This window comes from Labrus bergylta, chromosome 21 (genome assembly GCF_963930695.1).
Source record: "Labrus bergylta chromosome 21, fLabBer1.1, whole genome shotgun sequence".
Taxonomy (NCBI): domain Eukaryota; kingdom Metazoa; phylum Chordata; class Actinopteri; order Labriformes; family Labridae; genus Labrus; species Labrus bergylta.
In genome coordinates, this window is record NC_089215.1 from 15860763 (window position 1) to 15880258 (window position 19496).

General features: G+C 40.9%; 1 protein-coding gene across 2 annotated transcripts in view; it reads left to right on the forward strand.

Moving 5' to 3' along the window:
• Nucleotides 1-340: 340 nt before the first annotated feature.
• The window catches only part of LOC109996278 (zinc transporter ZIP11), a 31077-nt gene continuing 11921 nt past the window's right edge, over nt 341-19496 (forward strand). Inside the window, exons 1-5 of one of the 2 annotated variants that reach the window (XM_020650327.3) lie at nt 341-409; nt 1981-2097; nt 3578-3616; nt 4110-4268; nt 13192-13336. In XM_020650327.3, the coding sequence (XP_020505983.1) occupies nt 1990-2097; nt 3578-3616; nt 4110-4268; nt 13192-13336 (451 nt within the window). In that variant the 5' untranslated portion in view covers nt 341-409; nt 1981-1989. The remainder of the gene's footprint in view (nt 410-1980; nt 2098-3577; nt 3617-4109; nt 4269-13191; nt 13337-19496) is intronic. The other variant, XM_020650328.3, reaches the window with a different exon arrangement.

Here is a 19496-nt window from a genome sequence, read left to right on the forward strand (position 1 = left end):
TGTTCATACATCATTTTAAAGATACAAGTCCCTGCAAGTGGAAGTGAAAACATATCTTGAACTAGGCTAACTGTTTTTTACCGACTACACAAGGAAGTCGCCTATTTACTTATTTGTGAAACCTTTACCAAATATAACAAGATGCTCCACGTTTATCAGGCTGCTGCTGCTCTTCTGATATAGACTAAAATAGCGACATTAATCAATCTAAATTTTAGACATTTTTTTTTCTTTAATTTGGCCTTAATCCTCCGTCGTAGTCGCTCCGATTTGAGCAGGCGTTCATAAGGATTTTAAAACTCGGAGAATCATTTTTCCGATATGTCCGACAGCACTTGAATGCACCAGTAGACACGTGTACCGGGAAGTAGGAAGTAAATACAGAGAAGCAGAGGTTCCACTTGACCAAGTGAGTAAACCTGCAAGTATTTCATTAAAGACTCCAAAATATAAGCTTAAGTTAATGAAACTTTTTAAAACGACTACATATCGTTTCAACATTTCAAAAAGAGAGATTTAAGGTTTATTAGAATATGTGCAAAAACATCGACAGCGTTAGAAAGCCGGTTAACAAATATTTACAGAGTTAGTTAATGGCGTCAGTTGTGTTTGTCTTTTGTAATGTGTGATCATGTTTTTAACTTGTTAAACGAAAATACAGTTATACAACAAAATGTAATGTTTGCAGCTAACACTGTCTGCAAAAATAAAAACCACAACGAGGAATATCTTAGCTGTGGGTGTAATACCTGAAAGTGTTTAGGCTTGTTTAATGGTAGATACTGCTGCTGTTTACAATATGACTTTCTCATTGGGTCTGCAGCTGTTTCACTATGTTTTAGCATCTTATAATTTCCATTAATTGTCAAGTGGGACCCAGTGGCCACTAATTATCAATGTTAAAAAGGCCTATCTTGTAATGAATTAAAAAAACGAGGCTAAAGTAAACACATTTTTGGATCCATGTATTGCAATTCAATGCAAACCAGTCGCCTTAATATCAATCTAAAAATGTGTGATGTGCAGTTACTGTCATTGTTTCAACACCATCTACTGCTTGAGAACACACTGCTCCATCTCCTCATTAAGAAGTTATGCGTTAACCCCAGACAATTTTAGCCAAAGGGGGAATTCTCACCTACCTGAGAAAGTCCAGGATGTTAAAAACCTGGGCAAACAGGATTTTAACATCGTGTGTGTGTGTGTGTGTGTGTGTGTGTGTGTGTGTGTGTGTGTGTGTGTGTGTGTGTGTGTGTGTGTGTGTGTGTGTGTGTGTGTGTGTGTGTGTGTGTGTGTGTGTGTGTGTGTGTGTGTGTGTGTGTGTGTGTGAGAAACCACTTATCTAAGAGCTTAAACATGTTGATCATGTGTTGTTTGTCATATTTTTTTAGGGCCCGACTGATAAGCGATTTTTGAGGCTGATATCAATATTAGGATGAGAACAAAAATCCAATGCCGATATCTTTCTGTTATCTGTAGAGACCGCTTTAAAGTCATCGGTGTGATAATGCTCGTTGTAATCCATAACACACTCTGCTGATGACCCTGCCAATACAATGATACTCAAATTCACTGTTGAATACATTTAGTAATATTGGTGCATATCTGCGATTAAAATGAGCAGATACTGATAGTCACTGGATATGCTGATATTGGCTGATATAGGCTGGTCGATTGATCAGTTGAGCTCTAATATTTGTATTTCTATTTTCCTTGGGCATCAAAGATAAGCCTCAACATTATAATCTGATCGTTTAGCATTGCTTGAGTTTTGTTCATGAATGTGTTTCTAATTATTCGTCCATTTCTGTCTGACTCTAAATATTATTAGACATGTTCTGTATTTCTGTTTAGATTTCTGTATTATTCTGTATTTTCATTTGTTGATTTTTTTTTTTTTTTTTTTTAAATAAATAAATTAAAAAAATGATATGAATATGCCACATGTTAAGTAATGGTGTACCTGTGTTGTTTGGCCAGGTCTGGACCATGATTGAAGGCTACAGCCCTTTTACACAGGCCCTGCTGGGAACTCTGTTCACCTGGGGTCTGACTGCTGCTGGAGCAGCCCTAGTGTTTGTCTTCTCCAGTCGACAGGTAACGTGTAAACCCATCATAACCAAACTGCTGGGCTTGAGTGAAGACATTACATTTTGTTTTAAACAAAGTCATGGCAAAAGTTAGATGCAAATATTCTGCACACTACAATCTGCCAATGAAAGGCGTCTGATCCAACCTTTACAACAGGGCCCTGAAGGCCCTGACACACCAGCAGTGTGTCCTGCTCCGTCGCCACCTGTTGGCCCCAGTTGGCCTTTTTGTGGCCGATTCCACATGTTGAATCGGCGTGTCGTGGTTGGGAGTAGGAATCTCTCTGATAGGCTGTTCAGCTAAGCGAAACAGGAGAGTGTACGGGACGAAATACGGAAGCGCTTCTTCTATTTTTGTTCCACTATTAAAAGACCAAGGGCTGACAACGCCAGCGGCAATTTTTAACTTTTTATCTGACGTTATTCTTGATTAGAATTATCTATATTACGAGTGTTTAGCGACAGCGGTGTGAAAATTGTCTTCTCGTATCCTAACAACGGTTTATATTTCCGCGTTCTTCCTCGTCCTCTCCCGGTTTCCCCTTTTTGAAATGACGATTACAGATTACCGCCGCCAGCTGGCATGGAGCGTTATTGCCTCTCACACATATGTGCAGAACATACGTGGTGTGTTGTAGTGAAACTTTTTGGCCAAGACAAAAGGCGCTGTGCGCCTACTACGCTCTGCCAGTGAAAGCCATCTGATCAAACCTTCACAACAGGGTCCTGACTCTCTAACTAGAGAACGAATTACTAAACTTCATTTGATTCTGCAGAGTCCCTGTGCACCTTTAAGAAAAAGCTAAAGACCCAGCTCTTTATGAATACCTTTGCACTTTATGATCTTATGGATGACGATAATGGTGATGATGATGTTGATGGTTTTGTTTGATAATGACATTATTTAGGATGGGTTTGATGCTTATTAGAGCTCTCAAGAACTGCTGTCGATGTCGTGCTCGGCCTCTGGTCACTTCCTGACAGCACCCGTTTGTCTGATCAGACTTAAAGCTGTTCGTTTGCACTCACTAATGTTGTTGCCTTTCTAGATCCTTACTTTTTTGTACTTCGTCTCTGATGTGCGTCGCTTTCGATAAAATACCTCTGATAAATGAATTGTACCCGTTGTCTCGCTTCTTTTCATTGCTGCTGTTTCAGAATAATATGGAGAGTCCCGAACTAAACATGATATAAACAAAAGGAAGATTTTGTTCAAATATAGACTTAAACTTCCAATCATGAGAAATTATGATATTAAGTTATTATGCTAACTGTTTATATCTACATAACAATACTTGATTTTATCTGGCATAATAAGAAAATATATCTCTCAATGTATTGTTTTTTCAGAAATTGAGACATTTATACAAATTGATCAGATATACTTGTATAAAAAGTTTCTGTTGTCATTAAGCTTCTATTGCCAAGCCTTGAAGATTTCTTTAAAGTAAAACTTTACAACCCCTCTTCTGTTCTACCCTTTTCAGAAGCGAATCTTGGATGGAAGTTTGGGCTTTGCAGCTGGGGTGAGTAAAATGTCTTTCTACGGACCCACGTGTTTCTTTGTTTGAATGAACGACTTTAAAACAGCTCAAAATTAAATATAGAACCAAAGTTCAAACAGGTAAGGGCTTAGGGTGGCTTCACACTAACCTGGGCCCGGATCCCAGTACACTTGACCCTAAAGTCCTCTTGAAGAGGGGGTCCTGGTCTTTTCTTTCAATGCATGATCATGATCTTATGATTAAGAAGAACCTACGTTGTCCTCCCACCACGTTTCGAGCAGTAAAGCGGCTGCTTGCAATACACCATGAATGGGGGCAAATTTTTAACGATATAAGATAGCGTGCAGTGGATGTTGGTGGCAGCTGAACATGCGGTCATGATGGCGCATGTCTCAGCATTTATTCTGGCTGCACTGCTTTAAAGGATGCAGGTATTAAAAGTACCCTTATACACCACATTTGACAGTAACTTCTGTATTTCCCTATCCTTCTCCCTTTTCTTTCAATGTTTTAGGTGATGCTTGCTGCTTCCTATTGGTCATTGCTTGCACCAGCAATTGAAATGGCAGAAGAGTCTGGGAAATACGGCTCGTTTGCTTTCATGCCAGTGGCTGGGGGATTCACACTTGGAGCGGCCTTCGTCTACTTCGCTGATCTGGCTATGCCCCTGCTGGTAAATCATCATTTTTGCACTGGTATTTTTAATATTGCAGACACCTACATAGCGGCAAAGTCAATCAATTAATCATTATTTGTATTGCGCCAATTCATAACAAGTGTTATCTTTAGACATTTTTACTAAAGAATAATATGCAGGAAGGATTTCTCCTTTGTATTCCTCACGTTCCTGTTGTCCGCACTTCCTTACCGCAGAGGTGGAGGTCGGAGCAAGCCGTGCATGAATGAGGACGGCGGTGGTTGTTGGAACGACAGTCTGATGGGGTGGCTGGGTTTTGGGCAGGGGATGGGACAATACAGTCCAAAGACTGAGGCTGGTTATTGAGCCGTGGTTGAGGGACGACAAAGTCCGATGGTAGTGGCTGGGCGTCAGGGACTTCAGGTGGTTGTAGTGCCTCATCACTTCGCTAAAGTTTGGGGGAGCTTCGTCTACTCGAGAGCCTGGCTTCTACTGCCTGGGCAAGGCCTCCTGGGCTTCTGGCATGGAAGGGGAGGGGGGGTCCATAGCAGCAGGCCGTCCTCACCAACAATCCCAAGAAACCTCAGGAACTCCCAGGAATTTTCCTTCTTTGTGGTTATTAACTAAGATTTATAGACAGTGACAAGCAGTAATATGATGTGAATGCACAGAGAGAGGGAGAGATAGGGGCTCAAGGTGCCAGTTTCCCCGGTCCAGAGTACAGACATATATCATAGTGTGGCAAAATAGCAATAATTGGACAACACTACAACACATACCCTGTGTTCCTCGACCACATTTTGTCTTGCAAAACCCCACACACCGGGGGATGTATAGATAAGATAAGAGAAGATATACTTTATTCATCCCAGCAGGGAAATTGAGGTGTTCCAGCAGGCAGCATAGATACAAACACACAACACAACACATGTATACATACATATCCCACTCATACAAAAAAACATGAGCCCACAATACAGCCAGGATATAAAAGTGTTCTGGATGGTCCATGTGCATAAGTAGCTGTTACTCATAGATAACAGTACAAAACACTAGCTCTGCCAGTGCATAGTATGATACATAAATAAAGAATTATTATAAAAAAGCAGTCAACTGTGTAAATATACAGTTTGATATATGCAGCTCAGGCTAAAGTTTAAAAGTTTAAATGTCTTCTGTCCTTACTTAAAGGGGAGTCGTTATAAAGTGCAATTGCAGTAGGTAAAAAAGTATTTTTAAATCTGTCCTTTTTGCAGCTTAGCTGCTGTAGCCTCTCTCTAAAAACACTCTTTTGTTCACACACAAGATCGTGTAAGGGATGCATGTTATTGTCCATAATGTTCAACAGTTTCTGTATCATCCTTCTCCCCATCACCACCTCCAGGGGCGTATGGATGCAATGTGTGACACTTTATAGGTGTAATGAAATTCTTGGAATGATAAATAAATTAATACAACATTATGCTGCAGGACTCCTCCTGACTTGACTATGTCAAGCATGACATGCGCCTAAAATTAGCACCCACCACCTGCCAAATGCTGGTACTTATCGAATTTGGTGGATAAAATAAATTGGATTGGGTGCCGCGACACCCATCAGTGAAAACATACTCCACATTGATCACGTTTGGTTTTGCAATGACTCACTGTCTTGTTTTTGGAACCATGGCAACACTGGGGGGAATACAGTTGAAACACACTGTGATAAAATGTAGCATAAAGAACACAAGGCACACGGGGGGTTCACACACTCAAACTCTTACACACACACACACACACACACACCCATACACACTCACAGAGACATTGAGCGAGGGGCCATCACTGTTTGGACAGCTGCTGCTTCCACTTTTACCGGTTTCTTAACAAATACTGAAAGTGAATGAATACAGAAATCAGGAATGGAAAGAGAGGAGAGCGGGGACACTGTGAATAGGAGTGATAGATGGATTTTAATGATAATGTTTGCATTTTTGAGGGAGGGGTTGTGTATCTGCTTTTCATCGGGGGGGGCTTAAGTAGCACAGAGAACTCCCATGATTCCCCGCCAGCCTCTTACCTCATCTTTTGTTATTGTATTGATTGAGGGCTCTCTGGTGGCGGAATTTACATACTTAAACTTTGTAAACAAGGAAGCAACATTTTCAGTTTTTAAAAATGTAAGGGAATATCAGTTATAACTGAATTCATTTTTTTAAGGAAGCATGTGCAACTTTTTGATTCAGGAGATGTCGCCCTTGAGCACCAACATAATACCAAAACAAACTGCTGTTTGGTGACACCTCCGCCACACTGAATCCTCCGCTCTCCTATAGCGACACACCTCCAACCCCTCTCTACTCGCATTTGCACAAAGGAGTTATCAAATTGGGACTCACATTAGTAAAGAGCTTAGCTCAAGCTGCGGACAAAATTGTCCATGTCTCGAGCTGCATTGTTTTGTTAGCAGGCTAGTGGTAGCGGTCTTTAGTAGGGCTGGGAATCTTTGGGTGTCTCACAATTCGATTCAGAATCGATTTTCGATTCAAAACTGATTCGGGATTCATTTATGAAATAGTACATACTTCAGGATCTACTCCAGTCATCTGTGAGAATGGCTGAATTTCTTGTTGCGCGATTTGGCATTCTGCTAAGTTAAAGAGATAGCCTTAGCACTTAGCTTAGCCCCTCCCAAAAATTTTTTTTGGGGAAGTTATGAATCAATTTGATTCAAGTAGAAGTTCGGGTAGAAGAATCTCGATTTTTTTTACATAAATCATTTAAATAAGCTGTGAGTACAGTATGTTATTCTTCTTTCCCTCGTTCCTCACTTAAACAGCTCAGACAACATCACACACAACGGGACTCGTGCGTCACACTAGTTGTGGACAGTCATGACTCAGAGATATTTACAGAGGATATAATGGATTTTGGCTATATTAATATATGATATAAATGTTGCACACATAAAGACCTATAAGACCATCATCTCCTGCCAGTCCTCTCTAAGATCAGGACACCTTCCTCTTTCAGTCTACTCAGGTAAAGCTGTCAACAGGACTTCAGAGCCATGAAAGAGATCCTCGCTAAATTGGATCAATGTGTTGTCCAACCATGAACAGCAAGAGGCAGAGGATTACTCTGGTGAAGATGCCCTGCTGGTCAATAAGGAAGTCAGATAGGGAACTGCTATCAAACACATTTTATGTTTCAAAGAGGCTGCTCGTTCTATCCACTTGCAGTACAAAGCACCTTATTCAACCTCTGCTACAAAGATTTTCAAACATTACTTTGCATACTGTGGTAGAACTGGGCCTGCAGAAAATCAGCAGAAAGAGAAAACCCTCCGAACCTTGGGACGAGAGTAAATAAAAGAGACTTTCAGAAACTGTTGAGTTGCTAAGTCACCCAGTTTATTACATGCAGCATGGAGAGAAGTTCAGCTATGAGTACAGGATACACAAAGTAAGTTCTCTGCCCGCTCTTGGGGCGTACAATCTTTATATACTTGAGCATATAGTGTGATCGAAACTTACAGAGGAGGATCAAAGAAACAGGTGCAGCTTTATCTGTGTCAGCACCTTGTGGTCAGTGTATAAATATGTGAATGTAGCAGTAACTTGTCCTTGAGAGTTTAAAAAATAGTCCTTATAAGGAGCTGTTGTTGAGTCTGTGTACGTGAGATAAAACACCTGTGGTGAGGTGAGTATCGTGCAAGGTTCGTGTGTTGCAGTGGTCATATAAGGACACAGTGCATGTATACGTGATATGTGTAATGCTATGTGTAATGCATTGGATCAGTTAATGAGCAAACATAAAAGTATAAAGAATATAAGATTCCACAATACATATTGAGATGTGATGGAAATCAGCCCTGTTGGTTCATTGTGCCCTTGTTCACTACATAATGAAGGACACAGTAGTTTAGAGCTTAAAATCCCCATTCAAGTTTTATGAAGACCCTATCTGTGATTCACATTTAAAAAAATGAACACTGAGAATTTGTAACATTTCAGCCAGCTGTGACTTATTAAAATTGAGACAAACTATAATGTCATTTTGATTAACTTTTTCTGTCTTCAGTATCAACCCTAAAATATTTTACACTTTTTTTGTCCTGCCTCTACTTGTCTTTCCTTATTTATAAACTGCTACCTTTTTGCAGTGTGATCATATTTTAGATATCTATGTTTTGCTATTTCTTTGTGCGCCCTTTTTGACACTTGACTGTTCACTTGAGGCTCCAGCTCCAAAAGCCAATCTGTTGGGTTCAGGTAGCGGCAGCTGCCTGTCACTCTTTGCAGCTTGTCCTTAATTATGATTATATGTGAAGGTCACACATTATCCTCCTTTTCAGTCAGTTTAAATAAGTCTCAGAGCTCCCCAAAACATGTCTGTGAAGTTCTTGTTCTAAATCCTCTTTGATCCTGTATTTGATCATACCTATAAACCCCTCTATTTCAGCCCTGCTCAGAACAGGCTGTTTCTGTGTCTGTACCTTTAAATGCAAATGAGCTGTGTCTGACCACGCCCCCTCTCTGGAAGGGCTTGGGTGTCTCGGAACACCAGGATACCTTGCATCATGCCCATTTGTTTTTGATGAGAAGCCAGACTCAGCTGGCAGAACAAACACCTAGCTGTGGGAGGGGCTTCTGCCCTTTGTGATGTCATGAAGGGAAAATCTCCAAACAGCCTGTTTGAGCACACATTTTCTGAATAGTGAAGCAGGTAAAAGACGGAGAGGATGGATCTTACAAGCTCAAAACCCTCATCATGAACAAGATAATGAGTTTTAATTGATATTTATGGTTTTATTCTTGTCTTGATCTTGGTCTTGATACGGTCTTTATCTCTAAATGTCTTGTTGTTGACTCGGCCTTGGAGCACTCTGGTCTCGGGTATGTCTTGGTCTTGGTTGGTGTGGTCTTGACTACAACACCACCCTGTAGTATATTAATAATAGAGAGCCATTGATGTGAAGCCAAGATGTTACACATATATTGATAGAGAATCAAAATGAATTTGTAAGTAGGGCTTTCAAAATAACACATTCGATTTGTTTATCAAAGAAAAATAAAACATAAAAATGTACTCTATGATGCCTCTCACCTTCAAACTTCACTGAGAAAACAGAGGGATTGCAAACCTTATGAGAGCACATGACTTGGCTTTTTAACTTGAATTTTTTGCTGTCCCAGAGAACATCAGTGTCTGCAAGTCAAGTGATTAATTAAATCACAATCTTGCTCTGAACGGTACCCAACAACACCAAACCTGTGGCCAATCGGGTCTACACATGCTCTGCAGAGATAAATGTCCTCTGGCATGTATGTTTTAGATGAATTGATGACATTGATTCTGGATTCATACAGACTCATCCAGTGTAGTTTCAAAGACTTGAGGGTGCTGCGGCTCACCTGTTGCTTTACAAACCTGTGAAACGGCTGAAGATAGTTATCTACGAAAGTATAAGGGTTGTGCATGATGTTTGCAGTGAACCTTTGTGTGTTGAATGTTCGTATGAACTGAAGCACAAGTGTTTTCCCAGTGGGTGGATCTTGGCTTGCTTTTCAGGTAGCCAGGGTCCAATTGAGCCGCATGATTCATGCAGCTAACAGCGGTTCTCCAGCTCATTTATTCACTGCATGAATATAGAGCTCATGCTCCCTGCTGAATATCACATGACAAGAGAGTGTGTGTGTGTGTGTGTGTGTGTGTGTGTGTGTGTGTGTGTGTGTGTGTGTGTGTGTGTGTGTGTGTGTGTGTGTGTGTGTGTGTGTGTGTGTGTGTGTGTGTGTGTGTGTGTGTGTGTGTGTGTGTGTGTGTGTGTGTGTGTGTGTGTGTGTGTGTGTGTGTGTGTGTGTGTGTGAAGATGTTTTTCCTCCTGTTCTTGCTGCTGTTCGGCTTACCTATGAATAATCATTGTGATGAAATGTCACCTTCCAAACTCAGCGGCCCCAAGCAAATAACTGTTGAGGGCTATGGTGTGTGTGTGTGTTTTTGATAGCAGTTGCAAGTCCTATTCCAGTCTCTTATGGTTTTAACAATAATATAAAAAAATATATTTATACATCTTTCTGAATATAGAGGGGGTAAAATGAGTAAAATGATATGGACTTATATTTTTCAGTGTAACAGGAAACTGCCAATTTAATTAGGCATGCCACAATAACTAGGGCCCGACCGAGATGGGATTTTGGAGCCAATATCGATATTAGGGACAGAAACAATCCGATATCTTTTATTCTTTATCTATCTTCGTTCTGTAAATATAGATAGATAAATATATACACATTAAATGTGTTGATCCCTCATGAAATGCAGTTATCAAACACTTGTGGAAAAGATATATAATGAAGACAAGATGGTCACTCAACTGGAAAGTAACACAATAATGAAGCTAGAACAGAGTCCGACTGTAGGTAAACAGGTGGTGGAGTGAGACAGAGAGTGAGAGCAGGAAACTGTGTATACTGTATCATGTAACATGATGTTGGGCTTCTTCAAAACCATAGAGGTTTTTGGAAGTGCCCCCCCTGAACACATGGCTACCTAGGCAACTGCCTGTATTGCCTGTGCCTGCTGCAGACCAAAGCAGCTGCAGGTGATGTGCTTGCTATGGTATCATCTGTTGAGTGTGGCCATTGGCATGCAAGATGTGGACGGTAACAAAAAGTGGGAACGATAATGTGCCAGGAATGAAAAATAAAAATGTAATGTGTCAGGTACACACACACACGTGTGTGTGTGTGTGTGTGTGTGTGTGTGTGTGTGTGTGTGTGTGTGTGTGTGTGTGTGTGTGTGTGTGTGTTCCAGCCGGCATTCCACTAATTATTACCCATGGAAACCTAATCCCTGGTGTGCCTCCGGTTCATTAAGTTTTTGTGTGTAACATTCTGTACTTCCTCTTTGATGCCATCGTGTCATGTTTAATCAAGCTGTTCCCTGTAAATCACGTTTCAATTTTATCCCTGCAAAAATTAAAAAGGTTTCCGTGGCTTACAAAATACATTTTCTGATGTTCCTGGGTCACTCTACCTTTTGTCTTCACTTCAAATCAATCTTTGTTTTGATTTCTGTGTTATATTCTTTTCCCTCCTACTCTGTCTGAGTTCAAGGTCTCCTGTGTCCTTTGTCAACGTTCCAGATGTTCATCATTCATGTTTGATTACCATTTTTAATTCTATCAACTGTGTACTAAACAAATAGGAGGCGGTTGATTGATTTTAATTTTTTTAAATTTTATATACTTTATTACTCCCTGAGGGAACCTCAGGTTTTACACTCTGTTATTGAAGCTTCTCACACACATAAATCACAGACATGCACAAACAGGGCTGATACACACTGCAACAGAGCGGTCTGAGGTTTGGTGCCTTACTCAGCGGCACCTTTGCAGTACTCAAGAAGTGCCCTAGCACCTCTCCAGCTACTAGACCAACTTCCATATTATGGCCGCATCGGGACTTGAACCGGTGATCCTCTGGTACCCAACCCAAGCCCCTATATGGACTGAGCTACTGCTGCACATGTGACAGTAGCAATAGGGTTGAATGGAAAGTCCAATGATTCAATCTGAGATCATTGCATGATGGTGAAAGACTAAAAAAGCAAAGCAACAGGAGCAAGGCAGTTTGCTTTTAAAGACATAATGGTGGAACTCTTTCTTTCTATCAGCATTAAAACATTTATAAACATTTGACTATATCTTTATGCATGCTAATATTAATTGGGGGGGGGGGGCGATGATGATGATGATGATGATGATGACTTCTGATTTGTCACAGTTAAGTGCATGGCCTAGTGTGTGGATTTAGAAAAAGTATTACTTCGACTTGAGTTGGCTGTTTATTTTCTACACATGATTATGTCACTCTCTTAAACAGACACAGCTTTTCTGCCACCAGTGGGCATGCTTCATGCACACAAGAATATCAACAGTTTCTTTCATATCAGTCAAATAATGCATTGATTTACCACTTTTCAGTGGTGAAGAGAACGTGTTCACAATGCTGGTTCACATTAAACGTACAGGTAGTATATAAGACATCCTTAATAGTTCAGCTTCAGATGATAGAGATCTAATGTTTAGGAGTCCACATTTAGCTATCCTGTTCTACTTTTGCAGTGTCTCTAAATTAAAATCACAGACTTTGCCTGTGATTTCATTTTTTGTATTTAAGGACTACTATAGAAAGCGAAGTGGGTAAACTATACAATTTGAATGAATCTGATAGAATAGAATAAAATAGATCTTTATTAAAAACTTTACGTGATCATAAAGGGAGCACAGTTAACAAGAGAGGCAGACTGGAAAATAAGAGGTAAACAAAATGAAAGGGACGCGCACATCGCAGAACAACACAGAACGTGACAGCTACTTTACTGACTGCGTGCGTGCGTGCGTGCGTGCGTGCGTGCGTGCGTGCGTGCGTGCGTGCGTGCGTGAACACCATTGAGGTGCAAGTGGATGCACTTAAATAGATGTTGGGGACGTTTTACTGGGTCTGACCACATTCTCTGCATTCCTTATTAATTCTAAACAGACACACTGACTCGTTCAACATCTGCCTGAGGGAGTTACTTATCTTCCCTTTCTTTCTTTCTTTACCTTGATTGTGCATAAGTGTGAAACAAATATACAAGCGCAAAATACTCAGTGATCAACATGGGTGGCCCATGTCGTAAGAGATGGGTGAAGTCACTCAGACTTAGGCCATTATTATTTACAGTCTATGGTTATCACTAGTGATCACTGTTATTTGACTTAAGTAAACGGAATCCTCCATTATAAGTGAGCTTTCAAAAAGGAAACCAGCAAGGGAGAAAAACAAAATGTATCCTCACTCTGTTGCATATATTAGAAATAGGTAAGGAATGTGTCAGTTAAAACAATAAAAACAAAGGGTACATACAACATCAAGCGTTTCCTGTGCTCCTTGTGTATTGAATTACATTTCTGTTTCTGTCTCTTCATCAGGGTGTAGGTGCTGACCCCCACACTGCCTTGGCTGTGCCCCCTGAATCAAAGCTGGTCAAAGAAAAATCAGAGGAGCCCCAATTCCAACCCTGGAACAGTGAAGACGATATGACTATCAGGATAGGTAGAGCTCGACATCTCTCAGGCAAGCCTCCCATCATATACCACACCAATGCCATGCATTTGTAGCAACAATAGTCCAGTCCTTCCAGTGGGAAGATCAAGTTTTAAGATTACCCTCATTCTAAACATTTTGGGAGAGAGACTGCAATATCTTCTCTTTCAGCTCTTGCTTCTCTGATGGCCTCCTCTGTCTTGTCTGGTTTTTCTGTCTTAACTTTATTTACCTCATCCGTCCCTTTGTCATTAATATTTTATGCTTTCCTAACTTTAATGCTTTTTCAATCAGCAACGCTTTTAGGTCATAACATGTGGTGTGTGATCATGGGTTTGGGATTGTTAATACAATTTTCTGACATATTAATCACGCTAAATCAGGTGTGTTTTATGGCAAACTTTTTCCAAACTGGGCAGTTCTAATTAAAGTAACCTAGTGTTCCATTTGAGGCAGCATAGGGCTCAACATTGTGGTTTCCAGAATTAAAAATCCCATTCATTTTCTCCACAGCTGATTTGATTATTAGCCATAATGTCATAACCATCACATGTTCGTAAGATATCAACCTCGTTATAAGAAAAAGGGAAATTTCACTTCTGGAACCAGAACTGCCGAAAAAGTGGGCGGTCACTGTTGAGCTCTACTGTCCTGGACGGGACCAGAATGACGGTCGTCTGCTGTTGTCTACCCAACCGTGCCCACCTAGCATTTTTTTTAATTTTTTTAAATATATTCTCCCCATTGTTCACCATCTGTGCAAACAAAGAATGATACAGCAAATAACAAAAATAGTATAGTCTTGAACGAGGTAGCTCAAGCAAATAATGAAGTCGGCAAATAAAACATGACCATAATATGGATAAGCTATGTCGGTTTAGGATTGCTAGAAGATTTTGCAAAGCTGCCTTTACACCCTCCGCTCGGTTCATTTGGTTTATAGTTAAAAAAGATGAATTGTCAATTTTTTATCAGTTCTGGTCCAGTTCAGGTTCTTGCTCTACTTCACAATCAGTGCTTCACAGATCTACCAACAATAAGAGAAGTCTGAGCCAGTGTTTGAGTCGCACCTCTTCGTTTCCATTAACCTCGCTGGGATCTCACAATAATTCAGAGATTTTATTTATGTTAGTCATTGATGTAAGAAGTCTGGTCAATAGGGTTTTGCTGTATGTACGATCTGAACATGAATGTGTGAACAGTGCTGAGTTACTTTGATGATATTTTTGAGGACATGCTACTGTTAGCAGCTCGAGGTGCTAAACTTTATAAACACAAAGAGCAAAACTCCTTAAAATGTAACCAAGCTAAAAACAAGTGATATCAGCATATCAAATAATTATTCAAGTACCCTACTTCTACCAGAAAAGAGAATATATATTTACAAGCACAATATTGTTGGACTATCATGTTGGCTGTTGTCCCTTTCATTAACCCAGGTTTTCTGGGAGAAATTATTCCCTGAATAGCAAGATGTTAATACTGTATTTAAAATAATTGGTTCAACCAACGACAGAAGATCATCCTCTGAATTAAAAAATTATCAAACAAGGCCTTTTACGGTCTAGCTGTAAAACACAGTTTACCCATTCTTCCAGCATATGAATCAGGTCTTATTGGCTGTATCCACGTATGTCTGTAATAGACCTTTCACATTTGCAGATATCTCCTGAAAAAATCCTGATATACCCCCGCCAAGCTGAGCGCCGAGCGCCGAGCAATGTCTCGTTTGCCTTTCTTGCGCGCTGCACTGAAGTTAGAACATTTTTAACTTCAGTGCAGCGTTCTGTGACGTCACCTGCGCACGTCCAATAGGAGGGAAGATCAGATCACAATAAATGGTGTCTCACTTTCCTGAGTTCTAGTTTACAGACCTACCAGGACATCGGAGAGAAATATCCAGTTTGAAAATAAATGTCCGATAGTGTGAAGCAGTCGTTATAGAGCTGCAGCTCCTGGACGAGTCTCAAGTCCTGTTGAACCCTGAGGTTTTCATGACCACATAGCCTCTTTGCTGCTCATCTCCTCATCCTCAGGAGTAGAAAGATCAGGGCTTTCTACTTAATAGTGGACAGATACAAACATACTGTGCATCCAAAAAGTATCTATTTTCCCGACTTTTCACCTTGCAACATGCTTTGTGCTCGTGTTCGCCCCACTTCTGCTCCCACACGGCTTCGGTTTTTTTCTGTTAATAACAAAAATATGCTGTTAATTTTCTTGGCATTAGAATATCCCGCTTACCTTAACTCACACAATTTTCTCTTTTAATGTCTTTTAGAGGTCTTACTTTTTCTCCTTTCTAATGATTCAACATGATTGTTGGTTGGTGTCTCCTTTCAATCTAAGACAACTTGAACTTGGTGGGGCTAATTCTGCTGTGCCCTTCAGGGTTTCTAAGGCCTGTCTGTGAAGCAGTGGTCTCTGGATTAAACAAATCCAAAATCGTAGATGTTCATCCTTCAGAAGTGTGGTATATGAATGTGGATGGTATTGCCCTCAGTTTTCTTTCCCCATGTTGTTATATATCTTTCTGTTTCAGCTGCGGCCTTGCCTAGCAGACACAGCTCCACCCAATGTGAATATTAGTCTACATTATGGATATATGATTCTATATTATCACTGTGCTTGGTTCACTGTAAGATTTCTCAAGGTACCATTTTCAAATTCTTTACTTACACCAATCAGCCATTAAGTTATAACCACCTGCCTAATGTTTTCGAGATCCCCCTTTTGCTGACAAAACAGCCCTGACTTGTCGAGGCACTGTGTGCTGTGGCACCTTTTTTTCACAACCTGTAAAAACTTCTTAACAAATAAGATCTCTGAAGCTCTACTGTTGAATCGGAAACAAAACTGGCCAGCTTTCGCTCTCCACGCTCCTTGGATGCCAATGACCCCTATTGCTGGTTTTCTGGCTTTCCTTCTTTGGCCACTTTGGTAAGTACTGACAACACATTCTAATCGTTCATGACCTAAGATCATCTTATCACACACCACTAGGCTGTGGTATCTAGGTGACCCTCCCTAGTTCTTGAAATGGGTTTCATAAAACACTCCATACAATGGACCTCTTGAATCTCAACCAGCATATCACTCCAAATTGTCTTTCCTAATGCCTTTGCATATGGGCTTCCGACATAAGTTTGCCCACTCTTTATTTGTCTTCTGTACTGTCTGATAGACAGTCTTTCATGCGGCAGCGACTACATCACAACAGACCACACAAGGACCGGCAACCTGAAGCCCTGGTCTATGTTGACAGTGCCATTCCTTCCACATCATCTCCCACGGCGTCTACTCTGCCATGTTCATGCTCCTGAAAACTCGCTCCCTAAACAGTAAAGCGCTAATCATCCATGACATCATCACACAAGGAAACTTGATCTTGTGACACTCAATCAAGTCAGGCTATGGATACATACAGAAGCCTCATTCCATGGGTAAGGTGGTGGACTGGCCTAAGCTACCTTAATATCTAGGGTTTCTGATCTACACACCTCAATCCACACCCTCATCTGCACTCCTGCTAGGAGTCTTCAATATTCATGTGGACTCAAGCGGTTGCACATTTGCCACTTATTTCCTATCACGACTGGACTGTTGTAAGAGCAGATGCCACACATCTCCATTAGCATTTGTCCAACCATGAACCCCTCCAATCTAGCTTCAGAGCACACTTCAGCACAGAAATCACAAATCACATAGACCCTCTCATTACTGATGACTCTGTCAACATTAGTGTCCTCATTCTCCTGCACCTCTCTGTAGCCTTCAACACAGTCTCCTGCATCATCTTCCTTAACAGCCTATCTGACTTGGCCTCAACTCTGAAGCTCTTTCTTGGCTCCGGTCATGACTCTAGTCAAACAGGAAACTGTTACAACAGCTACATGCTTCCCCTTTTTGCACCACAGCCTAAGCTTCCACTGCTATGCTGACGACACCCAGCTGTATCTTGTGAGATAAATTTCTCCCAAAATCAGGGGAATTTCAATTTCTCTGAAAAATAAGAACACAATGTAATATGATGCAGGAAACTTTTAATTAACGTGAACACGGAGGAGAAAAATTCTCATCTGTCCTCTCCAGAGGACCCATACTGACCTTAAATAGCTAGAAATCCGACAGTCTCAAATACATCAAATAACATTTAAAACAATAAAACACTACAGGAAGCAACCACACCTGCATACAATCAACAGCAGAACGTCTGCCCGAAGGTAACCCCACCTACACACAATAAAACAATACATCAATAACAGAGCATCTGCTTAAAGGAAAATCAAACCTTTCATAACAGAGATGGTAATTACCAGTTGGTCAGTCACAGAGAGGTGATTCAGGAAATCCTGAAATGCAAACCCAGTGTCCCCCCCTCTGTAATCCAAATTACTTCTGCAATAAAAAACAAGTTTATCAAAATTCCCTTACAATCTCAGTACTAAACCATCCACCCAGTAAACAGAGCTTCATCGCTGTTTATTTACTCTATCAGTCATGAGTAATGTAAAATAGAGCCTGGCCCTTTCTTCTCTCAAGGTTAGGTTAAGTTTTAGTAAGCAGTTTTAGTTTTTAGTAAGGCTCAAAACTATTCTAGTTCCTTCTGATACTAAGGGTGTTTTTACATTAGACCCGATTGTTTCGTACCATGTCCAAGCACAATTGCTCCCCCCTCCCCTCTCCCCCTCTGGTCACATTAGTCACATTCACATTAGTAACATCGTTCCATGCCCTGTTACACTTGCGTATGTACACAGTCTGATACAGCAGGTGGAAGTATGCAAATAGTTGGTTGTCACATCCGCCAAGAAGCAGAAAAAATAAGAAGCAACCATGGCAACCACTTGCAGACTGACCCCATCATGCTAACTGTGTGTGTTTTTGTTATTTCTGAGATGTCAACAATGACCCTCTCTCTACTTCTTTAACGTGCAGCTCAGAGGATGAATCTGCTCCGTGCTGAGCAGATAATACGGTTTTTGAATTGTCAGGAGCCGTTTAGAATTACGTCGTATAGTGTATCACTTTCTTGTTTGAGCACGGTTGCGTTCACATCTCCTGTGGACTGTACTCGTGTACACATGAATCGTACCCACATCTTCAAGTGGACTTGGGCACAGTACCCGAGGACGGTAAGTTTGTGTTCACACTGCTCAAATGAAGCGGACTTTGGGATCAAGTGTACTCGGATATCCGAGCCTGAATCCCTAGTGTGAAACCACCCTTAGTAAACATGTGGCACACCCATTCATGCATGCTCAAAACTGGTATAGTTCCTTCCGATACAAATGCACAGGTCATAAATACTTCGATTGGTTTTGGGCAGAATTGAAGAGAGCCTTATGGAATTCTATATATTGAGGTCTTCCATTTTTTGGGGGGGGTTTATACTATTGAATAAAAAATTGGATTGGATCTGGGTTTCCTCAATGTATAACAGCATACTTTTTCAGGCATTAGGGCAAAAGCTGCTGCCATTACAACTTACTTTTTAATGAGGAGATGATGCAATTGTTGAGATCAGAGAAAAGTCTGAATAAATGTTAGCAAGCACAACTAATGTCAGTGTTTTAGGTTTTCTGTAGAATATAACTAGATGAAGCATTCTCTAGAGATATACAGATATAAAAAGAGGCAGAGAGCTTACTGAATCTTTTATTTATCTAAGTGCTTTTTCCTGAAGGAGGTTTTTCATTCTGGATGGAATGGAAACATATGACTGACAACAGATGACATAAGGGCCATTCAGATAGGACGCGCTGTGCTTGCGGTGGGGTCGGGCGCGAAGCACAGCACTATTTAGAAAAATACCTTTCTTCTGCTGAGGAGGAGGGTGTGTTTATCAAATCCTCAGGGCACGACAGGATTTGGAAGAGTTTAGGCTCATCCAGAAGCTGCAGCTCTATAACGACCACAAGCAAGACAAATATTTCTGCTGCTTTTTTTAAACACCTGGTACGCCCAAACTACGGTTTTCTTGCCGATGTCTCAGTAGGTCTTAAAACTCAGTGCGCATTGTGTGGAAGTAGGTCTACTTCCACACAATGCGCACTGATGGCAAGCGCGACCCTTGACTGCGCGCAGATACCCTCTTGCGAGGCGCTTCACATAGACAATGAATGGGATTGACAGCAGTGTGCAGCATCCACGCATCCTGTCTGAATGGCCCTTAAGTAGTAGGACTCTA